At 53.6% G+C, this 27,593-nt stretch overlaps 5 protein-coding genes across 5 annotated transcripts; all 5 read left to right on the top strand.

The window, feature by feature from the left end:
• The first annotated feature begins 451 nt into the window (after positions 1-451).
• LOC146431078 (protocadherin beta-16-like) lies at positions 452-5,425 on the top strand. Its single transcript, XM_085073324.1, has 2 exons — positions 452-3,079; positions 4,478-5,425. The coding sequence occupies exons 1-2, from the start codon at positions 644-646 to the stop codon at positions 4,595-4,597; spliced, it is 2,556 nt and encodes an 851-aa protein (XP_084929450.1). The 5' UTR covers positions 452-643; the 3' UTR covers positions 4,598-5,425.
• A 768-nt stretch (positions 5,426-6,193) lies between these two features.
• On the top strand, positions 6,194-8,806 carry LOC146431077 (protocadherin beta-16-like). The gene has a single exon (XM_085074164.1). The coding sequence runs from the start codon at positions 6,194-6,196 to the stop codon at positions 8,648-8,650; it is 2,457 nt and encodes an 818-aa protein (XP_084930290.1). The 3' UTR covers positions 8,651-8,806.
• Positions 8,682-11,925, top strand: LOC146431076 (protocadherin beta-4-like). The gene is made up of 2 exons (XM_085074163.1): positions 8,682-8,685; positions 9,173-11,925. Exons 1-2 carry the CDS (start codon positions 8,682-8,684, stop codon positions 11,923-11,925), a joined length of 2,757 nt encoding a protein of 918 aa, XP_084930289.1.
• A 4,265-nt stretch (positions 11,926-16,190) lies between these two features.
• Positions 16,191-18,997, top strand: LOC146431075 (protocadherin beta-15-like). The gene has a single exon (XM_085073312.1). The coding sequence runs from the start codon at positions 16,544-16,546 to the stop codon at positions 18,983-18,985; it is 2,442 nt and encodes an 813-aa protein (XP_084929438.1). The 5' UTR covers positions 16,191-16,543; the 3' UTR covers positions 18,986-18,997.
• Positions 18,998-23,291: 4,294 nt separating this feature from the next.
• On the top strand, positions 23,292-27,163 carry LOC146431074 (protocadherin beta-15-like). Its single transcript, XM_085073311.1, has one exon. The coding sequence runs from the start codon at positions 23,473-23,475 to the stop codon at positions 25,912-25,914; it is 2,442 nt and encodes an 813-aa protein (XP_084929437.1). The 5' UTR covers positions 23,292-23,472; the 3' UTR covers positions 25,915-27,163.
• The last annotated feature ends 430 nt before the right edge of the window (positions 27,164-27,593 follow it).

The raw sequence follows: 27,593 nt of genomic DNA, 5'->3' as shown, positions 1-27,593 counted from the left end.
AGTGAGAAAAAAAACATCATTAGGATGATGAGTCCTAGAGCAGCATTATGATCCTACTGTGATGGCGAGCTAGAGTGATGGTGAGGTTTTTACTCAGGGGACATTTTCTTGTTAGCTCTCTGGCACCAGCTCTCGATGTCAATAGCTTCTCTGACTCGCCACACTTGCTAACCGTCCTGCGCTGATTAACAACTAGAGAAGAGAAGGAAAATCTCTTCTATGGAAGTGGATCCTGCCATGTCTATACAAAGCAGACGAAAACCAAAAGTTATGTATGAAGAGTTCGTGGTTGGATGTGATGCCCAAAGCAGCTCTCTGTAGGCGGGCAGGGATCCGACTTCCGAGCGAGGAGAGCATTTGCACCGCACCTTTTTTCTTCGCTTGGGTACAGAGAGTGAGGATTCAAGCAGAACCAGCAGAGCTGCCCCGAATGAGAGGAAATATTCCCCCTTCCGACGCTGGGTGGGGATGTTGGCCGCGAACCGGCGCGTTTCTCGGTCCGCCCCGGGTTTGCGGACACAGGGAGAAAAAAAACAGTGTGAGCTGAGCTGCTCGGAAAGGAGTCGGAGCACTCGGGGGCTTCCAGATTGCCTCACCCCAGGATTGCTGGCCCACACCGCTCTTCTACGGACGTTAATAAAAAATGCTGGGAGCCGCGGAGGACCGTGGATGGCTTTTCGGGAGGGATATGGCGTGTGGGAGACGGAGCGGAGACAGCAAGAGGCAAGTGATCTTGTTTATTCTGTGCTTTTGCGTGTGTCAGAGCGGGGCTGAAACCCTCCGCTACTCTCTGCCGGAGGAAATGGAGAGGGACTCCTTTATCGCCAACATTGCAAAGGACCTGGGGGTTCCTCTGAGCCAGCTTGCGGCTCGCAAGGCCCGCGTTGTGTCCGAGGGGAACGAGCAGTTTTTCCGGCTCAATCAAAACACCGGAGAGCTGACGGCAAAGGAGTCGCTGGACCGAGAGGAGATCTGTCCGCAGAGCGATACCTGCACGCTCGTCTTTAAGATATTCTTTGAAAATCCATTGCAGCTTATCCGAGGGGAAGTGGAAGTTCTTGATGTAAATGACAACTCGCCCGTGTTCCTGGAGAAGGAGATGGTTTTAGAGATTCTGGAAACGACATCTCCTGGGTCCCGCTTTCCCCTGGAAAGCGCCCAAGACAAGGACGTGGGCATCAACGGTTTGCAGAACTACAGCCTCGGGCCCAATCCTCATTTCTCCCTCGCTATTGGAACAGGAAAAGATGGAGTGAAATACGTAGAACTTGTCCTACAGCGCCAGCTAGATCGTGAAGAGCAGGGAGAGCTGAATTTACTTCTCACAGCCATCGACGGAGGGTCGCCACCCAGGTCAGGCACGGCTCAGATCCGGATCGTGGTGCTGGATGCCAATGACAATATCCCGGTTTTTGAAAGGGAAATCTACGAGGTGCGCTTGGCTGAAAACAGCCCCCTGGAGCAGCTGGTGGTCAGAGTCGTTGCCGCGGATCCCGATGAAGGGTCTAACGGGAGAGTGAGATATGCCTTTGCCCAAACATCGGAGAGGTCCCGGCAGCTCTTTCAGCTGAACCCGACCACCGGGGAGATACGAGTCGCGGGCAACCTGGATTTTGAGGAAGCGAAAAACCACAAGATGGTGGTGAAAGCCACCGACGGCGGGGGGCTGTCAGCTCATTGCAAAGTGCAGGTGGAGGTCCTGGACGTGAACGACAACGCCCCGGAGATAGCGCTCACCTCCCTCACAGCCTCCATTCCCGAGGACGCCCCGCCACGCACCGTGGTGGCTCTGTTCAGTGTGCGGGACCGGGACTCCGGGGACAACGGCAGGACGGAGTGTTCCATCGACGGGGACTTGCCATTCAGTCTCACCCCCACTTTTGATGATTACTACGAGCTGAGAACAAACGCGGCTCTGGACAGGGAGAACACGGCGGAGTATAACATCACCATCACAGCCACGGACTGGGGCAGGACTCGGCTGAGCTCTCGGAAAAGCATCTTCGTGCAGATCGCGGATGTGAACGACAATCCTCCAGAGTTCACCCAGGAGGTTTACACCATGTCGGTCACGGAGAATAACAGCCCCATGCTCCGGATCGGCAGCATGAAAGCCACGGACGCCGACGCAGGAAAAAATGCCCGCGTAAACTACGCACTGGTGCGGCAGGAGGGCAAAGAGCAGTCAGAAGTGTCAGTGAACGCTGAAAATGGGGATGTTTATATCCTCCGCCCCCTGGACTATGAGAAGGTGAGCTCCTTCGAGGTGACAGTGCGCGCAGCTGACGGCGGATCCCCGCCGCTCAGCGCTCAGGCCGTGCTACGCGTGGTCGTGCGGGACGAGAACGATAACGCGCCCGTGCTGCTGCACCCGGGCCCCGACAGCAGCTCGGCAGGAGAGCTGGTGCCGCGCTGGGCGCCGTCCGGCTACCTGGTGGCCAAGGTGGTGGCGGTGGACGCGGACGCGGGTCAGAACGCGTGGCTGTCATACGAGCTGGCCAAGGCGACGGAGCCGGGGCTGTTCCGCGTGGGGCTGCACAGCGGCGAGGTGCGCACGGCGCGGGCCGTGACAGAGAGGGACGCGGCCCGGCAGAGGCTCATCGTGCTGGTGCGGGACCGCGGGCAGCCATCGCGCTCTGCCACTGCCACCCTCGCCGTGGCACTGGTGGACGGCTTCTCGGAAGCCCATTTGCGGGTGAGCGAGGAGGTACCGGCAGCAGACCCCGACGGGCCGCTCACTCTCTACCTCATCGCCTCCCTTGTCTGCGTGTCGGCGCTGTTCCTCGCCACCGCGGTGGCCGCCTTGGTAGTGAAGGTGCGGCAGGCCAGGCGGAGCGAGACGGAGACTTTGCCCACGTTCCCGGCGACTGCCACGGAGAGCAGCGCGGGCTCCCTGCCCCGCAGCTACGTGTACGATGTCTGCTTCGCAGCCGGGACCGTCAACAGCGAGTTCCGTTTCCTCAGGCCTCTCTTCCCCTGCTTCCCCGCCGGGCTGCCCCCCGGGCCGGGCGAACAGCGGAGCTCGGTGTGCTCGCAGGATGTGACCAACCTCGGGGACGAAGGCGACTGGACCGCACAGGTGAGGGACTGACAGGGCTGAGGCGATCGGGCAGGCAGGGGGGAGGTGTGTCACATCCTGGCAGCAAGGACTCCTGAAGTTGCAGAACTGCTAGTGGAGCAGTCCCTGGGGCGGGGGGAGATGATAGAGGGGGTCTCAGAGCCGCTGGAGAGGCCTCCCAGGAGGATCTAGCAGGGCTCAGCTGCTCCCCAAATGCTGACTAACTGAGCCTCTCTGCATCATAGAAACATAAAACAGCTTGGGTTTGAATGGACCTTTAAAGGCTGTCAAGTCCAAACCCTCACGCAATGAGCAGGGATACCTTCAACTAGATCAGGTTGCACAGAGCCCCATCCAACCTGATCTTGGATATTTCCAGGGATGGGGCACCTACCACCTCTCTGGGCAACTGCACCCATATCTATGCTGAGTATTCGTGTTAGATCAAGTCTTTGGTGTTACTTCAAAGGGGAAGAGCTGAGCCATGAGAAGGTGAGAAATACAGGTAAAGATGTGTCCCCATAGTGGGTCCTGCCCATACGCTGTGTACTGCCCGTGGGGACTTGGAGCAGGGATGACAGCATTCCTAGGGACACATCCTCCCGGAGGTGGCAGTAACAGGAAAGTAGTGGCCTGTCCAGAGTCAGATGGGACTGAGGGGACAACTGTGCAAAAGGATGTCACCAACGATGTCCCCTGCACTGCTGCTAGGAGCAGGTGCTCGGTGCTGCCAAGTGCCATCCACTAGGGTGGTGGCAGTGCTGAACCCAAGCTGTCTTACAAGCTGCTGGAGGCTACGGAGGTGGGGATCTCTACCATTCAATTCCTTTATAGTTTTGTGACTTACATGAACAGTATTGACCAGAAAAGTATGGTTATTGGAGTCAATCACCTTGTAATATGGGATTCCGTGGGGACCCCATGGAGAGTTTCCAAGGATCCATGTAGCACTTCATAGTAGACTGGATGATGAACATATATAAGGTTGAAAAACACAAACACTATCTTAGGGTCAGTTAACATTTTCGTATTTCATAAACACTGATGACTTGGACTCACTTTGCTGCAGGTTGTCAGAACCACAGTAGCCTCGGGGGAGACAAGAACAGTTCTTGATCTATAAACATTAAATCACATTTACTGTGTGTGATAAAGTGGTTTTTGTTTGGGGCTCTTACCATTTTAAATTACCTCTTCAGACTCACAAAAGTTTTGCAATAGTACCTTTGTGGAGGATAGTTTCTGGCTTTAGGGGTTCTCCATTCCGGTCAGAGACCCAAGTCTTACCTTTTCTTTGGCTCTGGTTAGAGAGGAGTGGTGTGACACAAGCAGTGGTGTAAGACACGCCCTCTAAGCTTCTCGATGATGCCTGCTTTCCTTCAACACCCAAATGACAAACAGTGTCTCTGTTCGTTGCAGGGCAGAGCTTCCCTCTCTGAAGACATGGGGCCCAGAGCTGCAGATGCAGTTTGTCCTGCAAACAGGGAGCTGAAGCTCAATGTCGCTTCTGATCAAAACCCTTGGGTCGCCCACCAATAAGTGAAGAGAAAGACAGATTTGTTTGTCCTCACAGGGAAAAGGGAACAAAGAGACCAAACACCTACCTGAAAGGTATCAGGGAGATCAAGGCTTCTCTGTGAGAGTACTTTCCCCTTGCACAGTACTTTATTCATGTAGGTATTTTGTAATTGTGATGTGGGTGGAGGAGAACCGTGTTGCATGTTGATTACAAAATAATGTATGATTGTGAGAGTGCTACTGCTTATACATACAACAGAAAATACTGAAAACTGGCAGCGGATCTTTAACTTTTTGCTACACTTCTTTCCTGTGGTTTTTTTTCTTGTTTTGTTTGTTTTTTTTTATGGAGAGACCTTTGTAATAATATCTTAATTTTCTGCGGTGTGTTCAACACCAGGCGAAACAGATATTAAGCAAAATTAAGTGGTGCTTGCAAAAGAATTTCTTACGTAATAAGCAGAAGCTCTTTACATCAGTAACCGCGGACATTGATCCACTTGGCATATTTGACCAGGTGTTTACAGGTTCTCCTTACTGTAAAGAGTGGGCTTTGAGCAATGTATTCTTTCTTTCTGTCTTTCTTCTTTCCACAAAGTAAAGTTGAAATTACCATTTCGTGATTTTTTTTCAATTAAGATAATTAAACGTACTGGTTGTGCTTTTACAGTTAAACAGACAGTTGCAAATTAATTTAGGGCACTGTAGAATATAGCGTGTCAAGAAGCTTTATGTTTTTCTTTCATCAATCGGTATTAAAGTAATGTGATATTTCCTGTCGTTAAAACATTTTAAAGAGTCAAATGAGTGATGACAAAAAACAATAAAACCTACTTGGAACTCCCTCGAGTGAGTGTGTGGTCTCGAGATCACTTGCCACAGTCATAGCCGAGGAAATAGCCAACCCAAGATCGGGAATAAATCCGTGCATCTGAAGTGGATTTTATGCAGGGGAAATTAGAATGACCTGGAAAATAGGACAGTCTCAGAAGCCGGACCAAGGCGGAGAGGGCTTTTCTGAGCCAAGCTGAAATCCAAGAGATGCTGCCTCCAGCCTGTTCCCGAAGGCTCCCAGCAGGAGAGGTCGTGAATTGGGGGAACAATCTCGGTCCATTCCGAGAATGACTGTGGCGATAGCTGCCGTGGTTAAGAAACCAGCTCACCTGCTTGCTGGACCCCTGTAACAATACTTTTTGGTTTTTTAGAGAAACGGCCGGAAAGGAATTTATTCAAGGAGTTCACACTGAGGGGAAAGGGAGGGTGAACCAGAAGAAAGTAGAAGGCAAACAGAAGCATTGCTCATTCAGCTGTTGGCCATACTCTGAACACGGTTGTATGGACAGTTATATCTCTGTGGTTTGACCTCGGCAAAGAGAAATCGAGCCGTTAATCTCTGCTTTCCAGGCTTTGCGCCGGGAAATCTTCGAATCCTTCTCCAGATCGGCCGCCTGGTGCCGCTGCTGACCGCGGGAGCTCCGCGCAGCTCCCAGCTCCACCGCCCCCGCGATTCGGGCGGGCGGGGCTGCACCATCTCGGGCTGCTCCGTTCGGGGGTCGGCAGGCTGCATCGGCAGCTCTCTCCAGCTCACAGGAGAGGAGGTTGGGCCTCAGGAACGGAATGAAGCTGAGGAAGAGCGGGGAACCGCTCCCGGAGCGAGCGGTGGCTCTGATCCTTCTCCTCTGCGTCTCGGGGATGAGAGCAGAAACCGCTCGGTACTCTGTGCCCGAAGAGGCGGAGAGAGGCTCTGTTGTGGCGAATATCGTTAAGGATTTGGGACTAACCGGTAAGGAATTATTGACTCGTCAGGCTCGACTCGTTCCTGAAGGAGAAAAGCAGTATTTTCAGCTGAACCAGCACACCGGGGATTTGGTGGTGAGAGAGCAAATGGACCGGGAAGAGCTGTGTGGACAGAGCGAGCCCTGCTTGGTTCGTTTCGAGGTGCTGCTGGAGAACCCACTGCAGTCCTTCCGAGCTGAGGTAAGACTCACGGACATAAATGATCATGCTCCTGTGTTCCTAAACAAAGAGATCGTTTTAAAGATCCCGGAATCTGCAATGCCAGAGACTCGATTTTTGTTGGAAAGCGCTCAGGATCCAGATGTGGGGAACAATAGTCTTCAGCATTATAGTATCAGCTCGAACAAGTACTTCCTTGTCTACACCCGGCAGCGGAGTGATGGCAGGAGGTATGCCGAGCTGGTGTTGGATCGAGCTCTGGACCGGGAGCAGCAGGCAGAAGTTACTTTCAGCATCACGGCTGTGGACGGTGGGACTCCACCTCGCTCTGGTACAGCCTTAATCCGCGTGATAGTCCTGGATATAAATGACAACATCCCAGTATTTAGTCGGAGTCTGTATAAAGTCTCCATAATGGAAAATAGCTCACGGGATACCATAGTGGTGGTAGTGTCTGCTAGCGATTTAGACTCAGGCACAAATGGGGAAATAGTCTATTCCATAGTTCAAAATTCAGAGGAAAATTTCGAGACGTTCAAAATAAACCCAACGACAGGTCAGATTCGACTCAAAAAGCCTTTGGATTATGAAGAAACAAAGACCTACGAGATAGATGTCCAGGCCTCAGATGGAGGGGGCTTGTCCACGCATTGCAAGGTGGAAGTGCAGGTGAAGGACGTGAACGATAATGCCCCCGAGGTGATCATTACCTCGCTCATCAGCACCCTCTCCGAAGCCGCCCCGCCCAACACCGTGGTGGCCCTCTTCAACGTGCGGGACCGGGACTCGGGGGACAACGGCAGGACGACCTGCGAGCTGACAGGCGAGCAGCCCTTCAGGATCAAGCTGCTGGCAACCGACGCGTATGCGCTGGTGACATCAGAGGCACTGGACCGGGAGCAGGTAGACGAATACAACGTGACAGTGCAAGCCCGTGATGAGGGCTCCCCTGCCCTCTCGGCTTCCAAGACCCTGCTCGTGAGGCTCTTGGATGTGAACGACAATGCACCCACATTCACACAGGCCATTTACACCATGGTGATGACCGAAAACGAGCCCGCGGGGAGGAGCCTGGGCCGCCTTAGTGCCACGGACCCTGACGCGGGAGAAAATGCCCGCGTGAGATACGCGCTGGTGCCAACCCCGAGAGACACCCTCGCCGCTGCATCATTCGTGTCAGTGGACGCGGAGAGTGGAACTGTCAGGACTTTACGCCCCCTCGACTACGACAAGGTGAGCTCCTTCGAGGTGACAGTGCGCGCAGCCGACGGCGGATCCCCGCCGCTCAGTGCCCAGGCCGTGCTACGCGTGGTCGTGCGGGACGAGAACGATAACGCGCCCGTGCTGCTGCACCCGGGCCCCGACAGCAGCGCGGCAGGAGAGCTGGTGCCGCGCTGGGCTCCGTCCGGCTACCTGGTGGCCAAGGTGGTGGCGGTGGACGCGGACGCGGGTCAGAACGCGTGGCTGTCTTACGAGCTGGCCAAGGCGACGGAGCCGGGGCTGTTCCGCGTGGGGCTGCACAGCGGCGAGGTGCGCACGGCGCGGGCCGTGACAGAGAGGGACGCGGCCCGGCAGAGGCTCATCGTGCTGGTGCGGGACCGCGGGCAGCCATCGCGCTCTGCCACTGCCACACTCGCCGTGGCACTGGTGGACGACTTCTCCGATGCCTTCCACCAGCTTGACCAAGATCCTGCAGGCGGACAGCAGCCGCAGGTGGCCGAGGAGGAAATGCTCACCACTTACCTCATCGCCTCCCTGGTTTGCGTCTCGTCCCTCTTCCTCTTGTCCGTCCTCGTCTTGACGGCGAACATGCTCTGCAAAGCTCGCGCCCGGGCAGATCTTTCTCCTCCCTCTCCCAGCTGCTACGCGGACGGAGAATTCGCCAGCGAAGGGGTGGGCGTTGGCGGCACCGGTACTCTGTCACCGGCTTACCGCTATGAGATGTGCCTGACCAGCGGCTCGGGGAGGAGCGAATTCCAGTTCCTGAGGCCCATCCTGCCCAGCCCGCATAGCAGTGCTGAGGCGGGGCTGAACAAGAACGAGGAACCTCTATACTACTCTCAACCCGCCGGGGAGAGGGAAGCCCACGCGGCGAGCACAGCCACTCCTCCTTTTTAACCGTCAGACTGGCCAGTCGGCGTGCGCGTCCATGCGTGAGCCGTGCTGGGATACAACTCCCTTCCCCATCCTCAGCCTAAGACTCCCCAGTAGCTGTAGTGCCGTTCCCTGCTGTTACAGGCATGTTGTCCATGCAGAGGTTTCAGGCCGATTTCTCCTGCCAAGGAAAGCAGCTCAGTTCCTCCAAGCTCAGCCTCCGACTCACGCTGCCCTAGGAAATGCGTTCCGCCGCTCTTGCCGCCGCGCTTCTCAAAGGGCATATACTCGGCCACTGCTACATGGCAGCGTACTCCAGACTGCCGGCTGGGTCCAGCGAGAGGCGTGGCGGGACGCGGAGCACCTACCGGCGATGCCCCGGGGCCAAAACTCCACTCAGGACTGTCGCCGATCGCCTCGAGCACTTCCCTTCTCGCAGAATGTGGGCGGGGCGGCAGACACCCCTTGTGTTTCCGCGGGTCCGTGGGACGTGGTGAGCGGCAGCACGGGCGCAGTCCCAGAGCACACCGCTAGGTGGTGCTCCAGGACAAGGCTGTGGCGAGCGGCTGCGGCAGCAGGAGGCGGCCGAGCCCGGAGCAGCCCAGCCCAGCCCAGCCCAGCCTAGCGCAGCTCAGACCAGCGCAGCGCGGCGCAGTGCAGCCGGGCGGAGGAGGAAGAGGCTGTGGCGGCGAGCGCTGCCCCGTATCACCCGCTGCCGGGACACCCGCTGCCTGACGGGCCGCCCGCCGGAGCCTGACATAGCGAGGAAAGGCGCTCTTCCCCCATTTGGCCGCTTTCCACAGGGAATCGCTCGGGACATCCGAGAGACCGAGATTGGCCGCCGCCGCTGCTGCGCCATGGTGATCGCAAGGCAAGTGCTTTGTCTCTGTGCTTTCCTCTCCCTGCCGCACGCTCGCTCCGAGCCCATCCGCTACTCCGTAGCCGAGGAGGCGGAAAGCGGCTCCCTGGTAGGCAACCTGGCGGAGGACGCGGGGCTGACGCCGGCGCAGCTCTCGGCTCGCCGCGCCCGCCTGGTCTCGGAGGACGGCAGGCAGCATTTTCGCTTAGAGCGCGGCTCCGGCCGCCTCGTCGTGGCGGGGAGGCTGGACCGCGAGGAGCTCTGCGGCCAGTCCGGCACCTGCATGCTCCCCTTCGAGCTGCTGCTCGCCAATCCCTTGCAGTTCTTTCGGGTCGAGGTGGCTCTGGAGGACATCAATGACCATTCACCCGTCTTCCCTGAGGAACGAGTCATTCTTAAAATTCTGGAAACGAGTGATCCCGGTTCTCGTTTCCCACTGGAGGTGGCTCGGGACCTCGACATTGGCAGCAACACCATCCAGGCATACAGCATCTCTCCCGAGAACGAATACTTTAGTGTCTCCTATGGAAGTCACAATGAGAATGACAGAAGTGTGGAATTGATCTTGGAAAAGCCGCTAGACAGGGAGGAGCAGTCTGAGATGGGTTTCAGTGTTATTGCTGTAGATGGTGGCTCTCCTCCCAGGAGTGGAACCACACAAGTCAACATTATTGTTCTAGACGTTAATGACAATTCTCCCATCTTCACAAACAAAATCTATGAAGGGCAGGTTTTGGAAAATACAGCAGTGGGCTCTGTGGTTTTGAGAGTGTTGGCAACAGATCAGGATATAGGAGTTAATGGACACATCTCCTATCAACTCAGCCAAGCAGTGAGTCAGACTGACAGCTCATTCGCAATTGACTCTATGAGTGGTGAAATTAAACTCACAAAACCTCTGGACTTTGAGGCAGCCGAAACTCACGAGCTCAGTGTGAGAGCCACAGATGGTGGAGGGCTTTCTACAATCTGCAAAGTGTTGGTGGAGGTGGTGGATGTGAATGACAATGCGCCAGAGCTCGTGGTCAGTTCCTTCAGCAGTCCCCTCCCCGAGAACACAGCGCCCGGCACGGTGGTTGCCCTCTTCAGTGTCAGGGATCGGGATTCTGGTGCCAACGGGAAGATCTCCTGTGCCCTCCAGGATCAGCTCTTCTTCTCCCTGCGGCCAGCCTATAAGAATTACTATGAGCTGGTGACAGTGAGCGCGCTGGACCGCGAGGAGACAGCTCAGTACATCCTCACGGTCACAGCAGCAGATGCGGGGTCACCTCCTCTCACAACCACGCAGACCTTCACCGTGGACATCTCGGATGTCAATGACAATGCTCCTGTCTTCAACCAGACATCATACACCATGTATGTGCGTGAGAACAATGGCCCCACAGTGTTTGTCGGAGCCGTCAGTGCCACAGATGCTGACGTGGGGCTCAATGCCAAGGTGACCTATTCGCTGGCAGCAGCGCAAGCGGCCGAGCGACCTTCCTGCTCCTGCATCTCTGTGAACTCGGAGAACGGACACGTGTTTGTGCTGCGGCCCCTGGACTACGAGCAGCTGAGGCAGACCGAGGTGACAGTGAGTGCCTCTGACGCGGGCTCTCCTCCCCTCAGAGCCAACGTCACCGTGCGCCTTGTCGTGGTGGACGAGAATGACAACGCACCGCTCGTGCTGTACCCAGGCCAGGAGAGCAGCCCAGCGTCCAGTGAGCTGGTGCCTGTGTCGGCTGAGGCGGGCTACCTCATCACCAAAGTGGTGGCCGTCGATGCCGACTCCGGACAGAACTCATGGCTCTCGTACCACCTGCTGAGGGCCACCGAGCCCGGCCTGTTTACGGTGGGTGTGCAAAGTGGCGAGGTGCGTCTGAGGAGGCCGGTGACAGAGAGAGACAGCGTGAAGCAGAAGCTCGTGGTCCTGGTGCGAGACAACGGGAAGCCACCGCTGTCAGCCACCGCAGCTCTGAGCGCTCTCCTGCTCAAGGACTTCTCAGACGTGCGCCTCCCGCACAGCAGCCCGGCCACGGAGGATGAGGGCGGCTCCCTGACAACCTATTTAATCATTTCCTTGGTCTTTGTCTCACTCCTCTTCCTCATCTCCACCGCAGCCTTTGTTGCTCGCAAGGTGTGCAAGAGAAAGGAGCTGAAGGCTGGCCATGTGCTTTACGGTGCCGACAACTTGCAGAGCAGCCTGGCCGATGCAGCCGCTGCCGGGACCCTGCCCCGCGCCTACTGCTACGAGATCAGCCTCACCACGGGCTCGGGCAACAGCGAGTTCAGATTCCTCAAGCCCATCCTCCCCAGCCTGCCACCACAGCAGTGTGCCGTGGGCCAGGGCCCTGATGATGAACAGGATTTCCCTTGTCTCCCTGTCAGCCCAGGGGACATGGCAGCAGACAATGCTGGGACTCTCTCTGCCGGACAGTACAACTCTCTTTCCTTTAACTAGCAAGAGGTCCGCACAGCCAGAGGCTTCGTGCCTCATGGGAGATAGGGATCTAGGCTGTAGCCTATGGCAGTGGTTCCACACTCTTTCCTTTAACTAGCACAGTGTCCCAGAGGCTTCGTTCCTCATGGGATGAAGGGATCACGGATGTAGCCTGCAGCAATATTTCCTCCAGAGTAAGTCCATATTTGCATTTGGCTTAGCCAATGTCCAGCAAATTCTAAGTCTGAATAAAATTTGTCGTCCCCCCCCCCCTCAAATCTAGCAAGGATAAAAAAGCCTCAGGTTCTCTCACTCGGTTAATAATAGGTTTCAGTTTTTCAATGCCCATTTCTGGTATGTTTTAAGAATGGAGTTTGGTCCAGTGTTCTCAGCTATGCTCTTGTCTCTCTACCTATAATGCAAGACTGTGGATCTCTTATAGTATGCTGTAACACAATGCACTGAAATGCACATATGCCTTCTCTTGGGTCAGGGAAGCAAGGGACTTTTAAGTACATATGTGCAAGCACAAGGCTAATTCTTTCCTGGATTCTGGATGTCCCTGTCTGAGATATGTGGCCTCTGCGTGTTTTCATTTCTGGCTACTAGGTTTTTTATACAGCCATTGCATGTCTGCATAGGCTGCAGTAATGATTACTGGTGAAGCAGGGAGTTCTCCCATTTAAAAGTTACAATGCAGGGGATACCAGGTCAGCAGGCAAGAAAGGTATTTTGATCTTTTGAATACATCAGTATTGTCTTTTCTGAAGAAGAGGAGTAAAACACCTAAGATCCTCCTTTAGCCCATAAACTTTCTGTCTCCTTGGGATTTGTCATGGAAATACGATAGTACAAATAGTGTTGGGTTAGACTGTAGCTGTACAGAGTTGAGAAAGCACATTTGCTATCTTTGGGTTGATTGCATGAAAACTACACATGTCCTTCAAAGATAATTTTCTGAAGGTAGAATCAAAGAAGAACTTCTAAAAAGGACATTGAATTTGGTCTCATTATTTTTTCTGAATTCAGTGGGTTTTTTGATGGGGTTGGAAATCTGACCCCACAAGATCTCCACTCTGTCAAAACATTTGTATTCTCCTTTTTGTCTTCTCAGCATTTACTCTTAGAGCTTTGATTTAGCATTTCCCTTCCTCTTCTGTTTAAGAAGGCCTGTCAACCTGTGAATAGTAATGGATTATTTGAATGATGTGTGTGATGCACACATTATTCACAAAGCCCCACGCTGTGTTGTGCTGAAGTTATAAACTGTAACATTGTAAAGTGGTATACCCCTGAGTGTAAAAATTGGAATAAAGAGAACACCTGAATGCTTTGTGTAAAGAAGGTCTTTGTAGAGCTATTCTTGCTGGAAAAGATTTGTCAAGGCTTTTCCAAAAGCCGTGGAGGTGGGGCTGTGGGGCTGGGGGGTGGTACCAATGTTTTTCCTTTGGCTGAGGTAATGTCAAGTGTGTGCATTTCTCCTGGTTTTATATGCAGCTGATACAGCATTCAGGAAAATTGTAGGAAAGAGGGAATTGCTGCCAGGCATCTCTGGTCCTTCCGAGGGGTGACCTTCTGGCTCAGATGGAGCCCAGGCAGAGGCAGGTCAGGAGAAACTGGACACTATCCTAGCAGAGGCCCTGGGTCTGCAAAGGTCTCTGCAAAGCTGTGATGTGGGGGAGTGACCTTCCAACTCTGCTGACAGCTGCTTCTGCAAATGGCAGCTGTGAGGTGTTGGAGCACAAAGTGTTTGTGACACTGAAGGTGTAGGTGTTTTAGAAGGAGGATGGCACAAAGACAGCATGCATGTTCCTTATAGAAGTATTGGGGGAAAATTCCTGGAGATGGGAATTTGTTGAGAAAAAATATCTACTAAGAAGCTTAGCTCTGGAGAAATACCTACAGATCTTCTCCAGCTGTTCCTTTCACCAGTCCCAGATGTATCAGGTAACTCTTGAGGAATGACTGGCGCAGGGATGATGAGCAGTAGAAACTATTGCACTCTTTGGATTGGGTCATTGTTGTCTCAACTGATCTGGGAAGTCACAGGTCTCTGCTGTGATGTGCTGTGAAGCACAAATCCTTTGCTGAAAGGTTCAATTCAGCTCATTAGTAGCAGCTGCAGCCAGTTCCCACCTGCCACTGGTGAGAAAGCACCTGCAAGCAAGAAATCTGCATTTCTCAGAAGAGTGAACTTACAGTGCAGTAAAATATAGTGTGTGAGATTCCCTTGGAAATTCTCCTTAGGGACACAGGAACTGATCACACCTGGCAACATTAAGGGCAATTCCAAGAGCTCTTCATCCTGATTTGTAAGAAATCAAGCCAAGAAGGCAGGAAACTGGCATGGCTGAGGGAGAACCTGCGTTTCAAACTGAGGAGTACAAAGGAAATGGATGGACAGTGGAAGCACAGATATAAGGCTGGGCATGAGCACCGGGATAAGTTTTGGATGTGCAGGGATGAGAACAGGAAAGCTCAGGCAATAAAGGAACAAAGTGGCAAGGGATGTTAAGAATAATCAGAAGAGATTCTCTAAGTGCATAGGTCAGAAAAGAAAGGTGAAGGACAAAGTACTCCCGAATACACAAGAAGGGAGAAGTAGTGATGACAGATATGGAGAAGGCTGATGTACTCAACAAGTTCTGTGCCTCAGTATTCCCTAGCAGGCAGACTTCCCACATCTCTGGAATCCACTCTGGAATCTCACTTCAGGTGGGTTTGGTAAGTGAAGATAATCCCACTCTAACTGAAGGGCAGGTTCATGAGCACCTAATGAAACTGAACAAGCACGAGTGTCTGGGGCCAGAAAACATGCATCCCAATGCCCGAGAAACTGGCTAATGTTGTTGCCAAGGCATTCCCCACCCTATTTGAAATGTCATGGCAGTCAAAGTCCTCTGTTTCACGGAAAAGGGAAACATCAGTGGTGTTTTGCAAAAGAGGTGAAAGAAAGACTCCGGGGACTGCAGACTATTGAATCTGAGCTTTGTGCCCGGGACGATCAAGAAACAGATCCTCACGGAGGTAATGTTAAGATATACACAAAACAAGGAGGTGGTCCAAGGCAGGCAGCACAAGAAAGAAGTGACTCTGTGTGAGCAGATCTGGGGGAGGCTATGGAGATGCTTCAAGGGATGGACCACCACTCCTCTAAAGACAAGTTAAGAGAGTTGGCAAATGTGGTGGTGCAGAAGTTGGGAACACATCGTACCAGAGGCTCATCGTGTTTGTATGAGCCAAGGGGCAGCTGCTGCACTTCTTCACTACCATCCCCTCAATTGCCCTGGTGCATGGCTTCTCCAACTCCTTCCAGCATCTCGACTACACTCCTGTGGGAAGGCAGCAGCTGCAGGCGGCAAGGGAGGAAATGCTCACCACCTACCTCATCATGTCCATGGGCTGTATCTCATTGTTCTTCCTCCTGTCAGTCCTCAGCTTCACGGTGCCAAAGCTCTGCAAGACCCACCTCAAGGTACAACTATGATCACCCTCTCTCTGCAGCTACACGGATAGAGACTTCTCCAGTGATGGCAGGCACATGGTCAGGATGGAAATTTTGCCACTGGTTTGCTGCTATGAGATGTTACTGGCCAGTGACTCGGGGAGGTGCGATTTTCAGCTGCTGAGACCTGCATTGCTCTGCCAGCAAAGCAGCGCTGATGTTACAACCGACAAAAATGAAGAACTGCTATCTGCTCGCAGCCCACCTGCGAGAGGGAAACCAACGCAGCAAGCACTGCAACTCCGTTTCAATTGTGGAACTGCCAGACCTGTGAGTGCAGTCATGCCAGAGCCGTGCTGTGATGCACGTGCCTTCATATACTCAGCTGTAGGAAATATCCTACAGCTATTTCCTAATAGCTGTTATGCTGTTCCGTGCTGTTACCGGAGTGATGCCCCTACAGAGGCTTTGGGCCAGTTTCTGCAGCCAGGAAAGGCAGCTTTGTCCCTTCACATTCAGCCTGTGCCTCACGCTGCGAAGGAAAACGAGTTCTGCCGGTCCTGCTGCCGCGTTTCACGAAGGGTGAGTCTGGCCGAGAGTGCAAGGAATCCCACGACCGGTGGAGAGCCCGGAAGAGGAACAGCTGACAGAGCAGCTGCCTGCAATGCCGGTGAGCACCGCCTGCTCGCAGGGCCGCTGACGATCCTTCCCAACACTTGTCCCCGCAGTTGAATGTGTGCGCATCCTTCCGCAAGAGCCACAGGGAGTGAGCGAAGGCGCCAAGCGTGTGCGCGCGGATCCGTGGACCGAGAGCTGCAGCGCAGGCTGCGGGCGGCGGCGAGCGCAGTACCAAAGCGCACCGCTGGGTGGTGCTCCAGGCCAAGGCGACTGAGCGGCTGCGGCAAAAGGAGGCAGCCGAGCCCGGAGCAGCTCAGCTCAGCCCAGCCCGACAAAGCGCAGAGCAGAGAGCAGAGCAGAGCAGAGCAGCCGGACGGAGGTGGCAGAGGCTGCGGAGGCGAGCGCTGTGCCCCTTGTCACCCGCTGCCGGGACACCCAGCCTGCCTGACGGGCCGCCCGCCGGATTCCGACACAGCGAGGAAAGGCGCCCGCACCCCGCTTGGCTGCTTTCCTCAGGGAATCGCCCGGGACATCCGAGAGACCGACACTGGCCGCCGCCACCGCCGCTGCCGCGCCATGGCGATCGCAAGGCAAGTGCTTTGTCTCTGTGCTTTCCTCTCCCTGCCGCAAGCTCGCTCCGAGCCCATCCGCTACTCCGTAGCCGAGGAGGCGGAAAGCGGCTCCCTGGTAGGCAACCTGGCGGAGGACGCGGGGCTGACGCCGGCGCAGCTCTCGGCTCGCCGCGCCCGCCTGGTCTCGGAGGACGGCAGGCAGCATTTTCGCTTAGAGCGCGGCTCCGGCCGCCTCGTCGTGGCGGGGAGGCTGGACCGCGAGGAGCTCTGCGGCCAGTCCGGCACCTGCATGCTCCCCTTCGAGCTGCTGCTCGCCAATCCCCTGCAGTTCTTTCGGGTTGAGGTGGCTCTGGAGGACGTCAATGACCACTCACCCGTCTTCCCGGAAGAACGAGTCACACTTGAAATCCCAGAAACAAGTGATCCCGGTTCTCGTTTCCCACTGGAGGGGGCTCGGGACCTCGACATTGGCAGCAACAGCATCCAGGCATATAGCATCTCTCCCGAGAACGAGTACTTTAGGGTCACCTATGGAAGTCGGAGTGAGGATGGTAAATATGTTGAACTTGTTTTAGAAAAGCCGCTAGACAGAGAGGAACAGGCAGAGATGAGTTTTAATATAATTGCTGTGGACGCTGGCTCTCCTCCCAGAAGTGGGACCATCGAGATCCATATAGTCATTTTAGATGCAAATGACAATGCTCCCATCTTCACGCAGGGGCGATATGTTGGGCAGGTTTTAGAAAACACGCCGGAAGGCTCTGTGATTCTGACTGTGCAGGCAACTGATCAGGATGCAGGAGTAAACGGGGACATCTCTTATCAACTCAGCCAAGCAGTGGGACAGAGTGACCCAGCATTTGTGATTGATCCCATAACTGGTGAAATTAAACTCACAAAACCTCTGGACTTTGAGTCAGCAGAGACTCATGAGCTCAGTGTGAAGGCCAGAGATGGAGGGGGACTTTCAGCAATCTGCAAAGTGTTGGTGGAGGTGGTGGATGTGAATGACAATGCCCCAGAGCTCATGGTCAGTTCCTTCAGCAGTCCCCTCCCTGAGAACACTGTGCCCGGCACGGTGGTTGCCCTCTTTAGTGTCAGGGATCGGGATTCTGGTGCCAACGGGAAGATCTCCTGTGCCCTCCAGGATCAGCTCTTCTTCTCCCTGCGGCCAGCCTATAAGAATTACTATGAGCTGGTGACAGTGAGCGCGCTGGACCGCGAGGAGACAGCTCAGTACATCCTCACGGTCACAGCAGCAGATGCGGGGTCACCTCCTCTCACAACCACGCAGACCTTCACCGTGGACATCTCGGATGTCAATGACAACGCTCCTGTCTTCAACCAGACATCATACACCATGTATGTGCGTGAGAACAATGGCCCCACGGTGTTTGTCGGAGCCGTCAGTGCCGCAGATGCTGACGTGGGGCTCAATGCCAAGGTGACCTATTCGCTGGCACCAGTGCAAGCGGCCGAGCGACCTTCCTGCTCCTGCATCTCTGTGAACTCGGAGAACGGACACGTGTTTGTGCTGCGGCCCCTGGACTACGAGCAGCTGAGGCAGACCGAGGTGACAGTGAGTGCCTCTGACGCGGGCTCTCCTCCCCTCAGAGCCAACGTCACCGTGCGCCTTGTCGTGGTGGACGAGAATGACAACGCACCGCTCGTGCTGTACCCAGGCCAGGAGAGCAGCCCAGCGTCCAGTGAGCTGGTGCCCGTGTCGGCTGAGGCGGGCTACCTCATCACCAAAGTGGTGGCCGTCGATGCCGACTCCGGACAGAACTCATGGCTCTCGTACCACCTGCTGAGGGCCACCGAGCCCGGCCTGTTTACGGTGGGTGTGCAAAGTGGCGAGGTGCGTCTGAGGAGGCCGGTGACAGAGAGAGACAGCGTGAAGCAGAAGCTCGTGGTCCTGGTGCGAGACAACGGGAAGCCACCGCTGTCAGCCACCGCAGCTCTGAGCGCTCTCCTGCTCAAGGACTTCTCAGACGTGCGCCTCCCGCACAGCAGCCCGGCCACGGAGGATGAGGGCGGCTCCCTGACAACCTATTTAATCATTTCCTTGGTCTTTGTCTCACTCCTCTTCCTCATCTCCACCGCAGCCTTTGTTGCTCGCAAGGTGTGCAAGAGAAAGGAGCTGAAGGCTGGCCATGTGCTTTACGGTGCCGACAACTTGCAGAGCAGCCTGGCCGATGCAGCCGCTGCCGGGACCCTGCCCCGCGCCTACTGCTACGAGATCAGCCTCACCACGGGCTCGGGCAACAGCGAGTTCAGATTCCTCAAGCCCATCCTCCCCAGCCTGCCACCACAGCAGTGTTCCGTGGGCCAGGGCCCTGATGGTGAACAGGATTTTCCTTGTGTCCCTGTCAGCCCAGGTGACATGGCACCAGACAATGCTGGGACTCTCTCTGCCGGACAGTACAACTCTCTTTCCTTTAATTAGCACAGGGGTTCTGCACAGCCGGAGGCTTCGTGCTTCATGGGAGGAAGGGATGTAGGCTGTGGCATATGACAATGGTTTCTTCAGAGTAAATCCATATTTGCTGCTGCAAGAGCCAATTTCCAGCAAATTCTTAGTCAGAATAACAATTGTCTCCTGCCCCAAAATCTAGCAAGGACAAAAAGCAACTCAGGTTCTCTCACTAGGTTAATAATGTATTTCAGATTTTCAATGCCCATTTCTTGTATGTTTTAAGAATAGGGTTAGGTCCAGTTCTCCCAGCTCCGCTCTTGTCTCTCAGGCAAGACCATGGATCTCTTATGTTCTGCTGCAACACAATGACACTAAAATACATATAGGCTATTTTTTGGGTCAGGAAAATGAGGGAGATTTGTGTACAACTCTGTTGCAAGCGAAGGGCTCATTCTTTCCTGGATTCTGCATGTCTCTGCCTGAGATATGTGGCCGCTGTGAGTTTTCTTTCCTGGCCATTCTGTCTTTCTATAGAAATATTTTGTGTCTGCATAGGCTGCAGTAGTGCTACCTGGTGAAGCAGGGAGTTCTCCCATTCAGAAATTGCAGTGCAGGGGATTCCAGCTCACCAGGCAAGAAGGTTATTGTGATCTTTTGAGTATATCAGTATTATCTTTTCAAGGACAGAGCAGCAAAATGCAAAAGATCCTCTTTTAGCCCATAAAGTTTTGCGTTCTCTCTCTTCGGGATTTGCCTTGGAAATACAGTAGTAATAATGGTGTTGGGTTAGACTGTAGCTGTACAGAGTTGTGAAAGCACTTCGACTATCTCTGGGTGAATTGCATGAAAACTACATATGTCCTTGAAAGACAATTTTCTGAAGGCAGAATCAAAGAAGTACTTCTAAAAAGGACATTGAATTTTTGTTTCATTATTTTTTCTGAATTCAGTGGGGTTTTTGTTGGGATTGGAAAGCTGACCCCACATGATTGTATCTGTGTTAAAGCATTTGCATTTTCCTTTTTGTTGTCTTAGCACTTACTCTTAGAGCTTTGATTTAGCATTTCCCTTCCTCTTCTCCTTAAGAATGACTCTCACCCTGTGAATAATAACTGATTATTTCAATGATGTGTGTGATGCACACATTATTCAGAAAGCCCCACGCTGTGTTGTGCTGAAGTTATAAACTGTAACATTGTAAAGTGGTATACCCCTGAGTGTAAAAATTGGAATAAAGAGAACACCTGAATGCTTTGTGTAAAGAACGTCTTTGTAGAGCTATTCTTGCTGGAAAAGCTCTGTTAAGGCTTTTCAAAAAGCCATGGAGGTGGGGCTGTGGGGCGGGGGGTGGTACCAATGTTTTTCCTTTGGCTGAGGTAATGTCGAGTGTGTGCATTTCTGCAGGTTTTATATGCAGCTGATACAGCATTCAGGAAAATTGTAGGGAAGAGGGAATTGCTGCCAGGCATCTCTGGTCCTTCTGAGAGGTAACCTTCTGGCTCAGATGGAGCCCAGGCAGAGGCAGGTCAGGAGAAACTGGACACTATCCTAGCAGAGGCCCTGGGTTCACAAAGGTCTCTGCAAAGCTGTGATGTGGGGGAGTGACCTTCCAACTCTGCTGACAGCTGCTTCTGCAAATGGCAGCTCTGAGGTGTTGGAGCACAAAGTGTTTGTGACACTGAAGGTGTAGGTGTTTTAGAAGATGGATGGCACAAAGTCAGCAATGTGTGTTCCTTATGGAAATCTTTGGGAAAATTCCTGGAGATGGGAATTTGTTGAGAAAAAAAAGCTACTATGGAGCTTAGCTGTTGAGAAATCACTATAGAACCTCTTCAGCTGTTCCTTTCACAAGTCCCCGATGAATCTGGTAAATCCTCAGGAAAGACTGGTGCAGTCATAATGACCAAAGGACACTACTGGACACTTAGGATTCGCTCATCCTTATCTGAATTGATCTGGGAAGGCACAAGCCTCTGTTTGGCTGTGTTGTGATGTAGAAATCCTTTGCTGAAAGGTAAAATTCAGCTCATTGTTACCACCTGCAGCCAGCTCCCACCTGCTACTGGTGAGAAAGCACCTGAAAGCAAGAAGACTGCATTTCTCAGAAGAGTGAGCTTACAATGCAGTAAAATATAGTGTGTGAGATTCCCTTGGAAATTCTCCTTAGGGACACAGGAGCTAATCACAGCTGGCAACATTAAGGACAATTCCAAGAGCTCTTCACCCTCATGTGTAAGGAATCATGACAAGCAGGCAGGAAACTGGCATGGCTGAGGGAGAACCTGCGTTTCAAACTGAGGAGTACAAAGGAAATGGATGGACAGTGGAAGCATGGTCATGTGGCTGGGCATGAGCACCGGGATAAGTTTTGGATGTGCAGGGATGAGAACAGGGAAGCTCAGGCAATAAAGGAACAAAGTGGCAAGGAATGTTAAGAATAATCAGAAGAGATTCTCTAAGTGCATAGCTCAGAAAAGAAAGGTGAAGGACAAAGTACTCCCGAATACACAAGAAGGGAGAAGTAGTGATGACAGATATGGAGAAGGCTGATGTACTCAACAAGTTCTGTGCCTCAGTATTCCCTAGCAGGAAGACTTCCCACATCTCTGGAATCCACTCTAGAATCTCACTTCAGGTTGTCTTGGTAAGTGAAGATAATCCCACTCTAACTGAAGGGCAGGTTCATGAACACCTAATGAAACTGAACAGGCACGAGTGTCTGGGGCCAGAAAACATGCATCCCAATGCCCGAGAAACTGGCTAATGTTGTTGCCAAGGCATTCCCCACCCTATTTGAAATGTCATGGCAGTCAAAGTCCTCTGTTTCACGGAAAAGGGAAACATCAGTGGTGTTTTGCAAAAGAGGTGAAAGAAAGACTCCGGGGACTGCAGACTATTGAATCTGAGCTTTGTGCCCGGGAAGATCAAGAAACAGACCCTCACGGAGGTAATGTTAAGACAGACACAAAACAAGGAGGTGATCCAAGGCAGGCAGCACAAGAAAGAAGTGGCTCTGTGTGAGGAAATCTGGGGGAGGCTATGGAGATCCTTCAAGGGACGGACCACCACTCCTCTAAAGACAGGTTAAGAGAGTTGGCAAATGTGGTGGTGGCGGAAGTTGGGAACACATCGTGGCAGAGACTCATCGTGTTTGTATGAGCCAAGGGGCAGCTGCTGCATTTCTCCACTACCATCCCCTCAATTGCCCTGGTGCATGGCTTCTCCGACTCCTTCCAGCATCTCGACTACACTCCTGTGGGAAGGCAGCAGCTGCACAAGGCAAGGGAGGAAATGCTCACCACCTACCTCATCATGTCCATGGGCTGCATCTCATTGTTCTTCCTCCTGTCAGTCCTCGGCTTCACAGTGGCCAAGCCCTGCAAGACCCACCTCAAGGTACAACTATGATCACCCTCTCTCTGCAGCTACACGGATAGAGACTTCTCCAGTGATGGCAGGGACATGGGCAGGAAGGGATTTTGTCAATGGCTTCCTGTTATGAGATGTGACTCGGTGAGGAGCGATCTCCAGTTCCTCAGGCTGGCCTTGCTCAGCCAGCAAAGCAGCGCTGATGTTGCATCCAACAAGGATGAAGAGCTGCTATTCCTCATGCAGCCTGCCAGTGTGAGAGAATCCCATACAGCGAGCAATGCAACTCTTTTTCAGTTGTGGGACAGCTAGAACTGTGGACACATCCATGCCTGAGCCGTGCTGTTATGCACACGCCTTCCTCATCCTCAGCCTGAGATTTCCCAGGTAATGCTGTTCCGTGCTGTTACCAGAGTGATGCCCCTGCGGAGGCTATGGGCCAGTTTCTCCATCCAGGATAGGCGGCTAAATCCCTCCACACAGCCTGTGCCTCACGCTGCACAGGAAAACGCGTTGTGCTAGTCCTGCTGCCGCATTTCTCCAAGGGTGCAACTTGTCGAGAGGGCAAGGACTCCCACGAGTGGTGGAGAGCCGTGAAGAGGAACAGACGCAGAACAGCTTCCGGCATTGCCAGTGAGCTCCGACTGCCTACAGGGCGGCGGCCGATCCTTGCCAGCACTTCTCCCTCCAGCTAGATGTGTGCGCATCTTTCAGCAAGAGCCACTGTGGGCGAGAGAAGGCGCCACGCGTGTGCGCGCGGATCCGTGGGCCGAGCGGATGCCAGCGCAGGCTGCGGGCGGCGGCGAGCGCAGTCCCACCGAGTACCGCTAGGTGGTGCTCCAGGACAAGGCGGTGGCGAGCGGCTGCGGCAGCAGGAGACGGCCGAGCCCTGAGCAGCTCAGCTCAGCCCAGCACCAGCACAGCACAGCGCAGCAAAGAGCACCCCGCCGGAGGTGACAGCGGCTGCGGCGGCGAGCGCTGCCAAGTGTCTCCCGCTGCCGGGACACCGCGCCTGCCTGACGGGCCTCTCGCCGACATCTGACAGACCGAGGAAAGGCGCTCGCCTCCCACTTGGCCGCTTTCCACAGGGAATCGCTCAGGACATCCGAGAGACCGAGACTGGCCACCGCCGCCGCTGCCGCCGCGCCATGGCGATCGCAAGGCAAGTGCTTTGTCTCTGTGCTTTCCTCTCCCTGCCGCACGCTCGCTCCGAGCCCATCCGCTACTCCGTAGCCGAGGAGGCGGAAAGCGGCTCCCTGGTAGGCAACCTGGCGGAGGACGCGGGGCTGACGCCGGCGCAGCTCTCGGCTCGCCGCGCCCGCCTGGTCTCGGAGGACGGCAGGCAGCATTTTCGCTTAGAGCGCGGCTCCGGCCGCCTCGTCGTGGCGGGGAGGCTGGACCGCGAGGAGCTCTGCGGCCAGTCCGGCACCTGCATGCTCCCCTTCGAGCTGCTGCTCGCCAATCCCCTGCAGTTCTTTCGGGTCGAGGTGGCTCTGGAGGACATCAATGACCATTCACCCGTCTTTCCTGAGGAACGAGTCACTTTTGACATCCCAGAAACGAGCGAGCCGGGCTCTCGTTTCCCGCTGGAGGGGGCACAGGACCTCGACATTGGCAGCAACAGCATCCAGGCATACAGCATCTCTCCCTTGAGCGAGTACTTTAGTGTCTCCTATGGAAGTCGGATTACAGGAAAGAAATATCTTGAACTGGTTTTGGAAAAGCCGCTAGACAGGGAGCAACAGGCGGAGATGGGTTTCAGTGTTATTGCTGTAGATGGTGGCTCTCCTCCCAGGACTGGAACCACCCAAGTCAAAATTGTCATTTTAGACGTAAATGACAATGCTCCCATCTTCACACAGGAGGAGTACATAGGGCAGGTCCTGGAAAACATGCCAGAAGGCTCTGTGGTTCTGACTGTGCAGGCAACTGATCGGGATGCAGGAGTTAACGGGGACATCTCCTATCAACTCAGTGAAGCAGTGGGACAGAGTGACCCAGCATTTGTGGTTGAACCCATAACTGGTGAAATTAAACTCACAAAACCTCTGGACTTTGAGGCAGCAGAAAGTCACCAGTTCAGTGTGAGAGCCACAGATGGCGGGGGGCTTTCTACAATCTGCAAAGTGTTGGTGGAAGTGGTGGATGTAAATGACAATGCCCCAGAGCTCGTGGTCAGTTCCTTCAGCAGTCCCCTCCCTGAGAACACTGTGCCCGGCACGGTGGTTGCCCTCTTTAGTGTCAGGGATCGGGATTCTGGTGCCAACGGAAAGATCTCCTGTGCTCTCCAGGATCAGCTCTTCTTCTCCCTGCGGCCAGCCTATAAGAATTACTATGAGCTGGTGACAGTGAGCACTCTGGACCGCGAGGAGACAGCTCAGTACATCCTCACGGTCACAGCAGCAGATGCGGGGTCACCTCCTCTCACAACCACGCAGACCTTCACTGTGGACATCTCGGATGTCAATGACAACGCTCCTGTCTTCAACCAGACATCATACACCATGTATGTGCGTGAGAACAATGGCCCCACAGTGTTTGTCGGAGCCGTCAGTGCCGCAGATGCTGACGTGGGGCTCAATGCCAAGGTGACCTATTCGCTGGCAGCAGTGCAAGCGGCCGAGCGACCTTCCTGCTCCTGCATCTCTGTGAACTCTGAGAACGGACACGTGTTTGTGCTGCGGCCCCTGGACTACGAGCAGCTGAGGCAGACAGAGGTGACAGTGAGTGCCTCTGACGCGGGCTCTCCTCCCCTCAGAGCCAACGTCACCGTGCGCCTTGTCGTGGTGGACGAGAATGACAACGCACCGCTCGTGCTGTACCCAGGCCAGGAGAGCAGCCCAGCGTCCAGTGAGCTGGTGCCCGTGTCGGCTGAGGCGGGCTACCTCATCACCAAAGTGGTGGCCGTCGATGCCGACTCCGGACAGAACTCATGGCTCTCGTACCACCTGCTGAGGGCCACCGAGCCCGGCCTGTTTACGGTGGGTGTGCAAAGTGGCGAGGTGCGTCTGAGGAGGCCGGTGACAGAGAGAGACAGCATGAAGCAGAAGCTCGTGGTCCTGGTGCGAGACAACAGGAAGCCACCGCTGTCAGCCACCGCAGCTCTGAGCGCTCTCCTGCTCAAGGACGTCTCAGACGTGCGCCTCCCGCACAGCAGCCCGGCCACGGAGGATGAGGGCGGCTCCCTGACAACCTATTTAATCATTTCCTTGGTCTTTGTCTCACTCCTCTTCCTCATCTCCACCGCAGCCTTTGTTGCTCGCAAGGTGTGCAAGAGAAAGGAGCTGAAGGCTGGCCATGTGCTTTACGGTGCCGACAACTTGCAGAGCAGCCTGGCCGATGCAGCCGCTGCCGGGACCCTGCCCCGCGCCTACTGCTACGAGATCAGCCTCACCACGGGCTCGGGCAACAGCGAGTTCAGATTCCTCAAGCCCATCCTCCCCAGCCTGCCACCACAGCAGTGTGCCGTGGGCCAGGGCCCTGATGGTGAACAGGATTTCCCTTGTGTCCCTGTCAGCCCAGGGGACATGGCACCAGACAATGCTGGGACTCTCTCTGCCGGACAGTACAACTCTCTTTCCTTTAATTAGCACAAGGTCTGCACAGCCAGAGGCTTCGTGCTTCATGGGAGGAAGGGATCCTGGCTGCAGCATATGGTAATGTTTCCTCCACAGTATATCCATATTTGCTGCTCCAATAACCAATTCCCAGCAAATTCTATGTCAGAATAACACTTGTCTCCAGCCCCAAAATCTAATAAGGAGGAAAAGGAACTGAAGTTCTTGTCTCGGGTAATAATGTATTTCAGATTTTCAATGCCCATTTCTTGTATGTTTTAAGAATGGGGTTTGGTCCAGTGCTCCCAGCTATGCTCTTGCCTCTCTGCCTACCCGGCAAGAGCATTGATCTCTTGCGTTCTGCTGTAGCACAATGGTACAGTGGAATACACAAATCACACCCTTGCTGTAACGCCTGTATGCCTTGTTTTGGGACAGATAAGCAAGGGAGTTGTGTCTACAACTGTGGTCCAAGCAAAGGGCTCATTCTTTCCTGGGGTCTGCATGTCTCAGCCTGAGATATGTGGCCTCTGTGAGTTTTCATTCCTGCCCACTCTGTCTTTCTATACAAACATGGCATGTCTGCATAGGCTGCAGTAGTGCTACCTTGAGAATCAGGGAGTTCTCCCATTCAGAAATTGCAGTGCAGGGGATTCCAACTCACCAGGCAAGAAGGGTATTTTGATCCTTTGGGTACACCAGTATTATGTTTTCCAGGACAGAGCAGCAAAATGCACAAGATCCTCCTCTAGCCCATGATGTTTTGTGCTGTGTCTCTTTGGGATTCGCCTTGGATATATGGTAGTACACATGGTGTTGGGTTAGAGTGTAGCTGTACAGAGCTGTGAAAGCACTTCCACTATCTTTGGGTTAATTGCATGAAAACTACACATGTCTTTCAATAATAATTTTCTGAAGGTAGAATGAAAGAAGAACTTATAAAAAGGACATTGAATTTGGTCTCATTATTTTTTCTGAATTCAGTGGGTTTTTTGATAGGATTGGAAAGCTGACCCCACATGATTTTATCTGTGTTAAAGCATTTGCATTCCCTTTTCTGTTGTCTCAGAATTTACTCTTGAAGCTTTGATTTAGCATTTCCCTTCCTCTTCTCCTTAACAAGGGCTGTCAGCCATGACTAATAACTGATTTTTTGAATGATGTGTGTGATGCACACATTATTCAGAAAGCCCCATGCTGTGTTGTGCTGAAGTTATAAACTGTAACATTGTAAAGCGGTATACCCCTGAGTGTAAAAATTGGAATAAAGTGAACACCTGAATGTCTTGTGTAAAGAAGGTCTTTGTAGAGCTGTTCGTTCTAAGAAAACCCTGTCAAGGTTTATCAAAAAGCCATGGGTAGGGGGGTGGTGCATTTCAATGTTTTTCCTTTGGCTGAGGTAATGTTGAGTGTGTGCATTTCTCCAGATTTTATATGCAGCTGATACAGCATTCAGGAAAATTGTAGGAAAGAGAGAATTGCTGCCAGGCATCTCTGGTTCTTCTGAGGGGTGACCTTCTGGCTCAGATGGAGCCCAGGCAGAGGCAGGTCAGGAGAAACTGGACACTATCCTAGCAGAGGCCCTGGGTCTGCAAAGGTCTCTGCAAAGCTGTGATGTGGGGGAGTGACCTTCCAACTCTGCTGACAGCTGCTTCTGCTTGTGTCAGCTGTGAGGTGTTGGAGCACTAAGTGTTTGTGACACTGAAGGTGTA

This window comes from Lichenostomus cassidix, chromosome 13, assembly GCF_008360975.1.
Source record: "Lichenostomus cassidix isolate B80296 chromosome 13, HeHo_3.0, whole genome shotgun sequence".
NCBI classification, from domain to species: domain Eukaryota; kingdom Metazoa; phylum Chordata; class Aves; order Passeriformes; family Meliphagidae; genus Lichenostomus; species Lichenostomus cassidix.
This window is presented reverse-complemented; position numbering and strand designations above follow the sequence as displayed.

Excerpts from the sequence above, each read along its gene's own strand:
- LOC146431078 (XM_085073324.1), top strand. The coding sequence starts at position 644 with ATGCTGGGAGCCGCGGAGGACCGTGGATGGCTTTTCGGGAGGGATATG. Across the intron at positions 3,080-4,477 it reads AAGGCGACTGGACCGCACAG|GGCAGAGCTTCCCTCTCTGA; the intron begins GTGAGGGACTGA and ends TGTTCGTTGCAG.
- LOC146431077 (XM_085074164.1), top strand. The coding sequence starts at position 6,194 with ATGAAGCTGAGGAAGAGCGGGGAACCGCTCCCGGAGCGAGCGGTGGCT.
- LOC146431075 (XM_085073312.1), top strand. The coding sequence starts at position 16,544 with ATGGCGATCGCAAGGCAAGTGCTTTGTCTCTGTGCTTTCCTCTCCCTG.
- LOC146431074 (XM_085073311.1), top strand. The coding sequence starts at position 23,473 with ATGGCGATCGCAAGGCAAGTGCTTTGTCTCTGTGCTTTCCTCTCCCTG.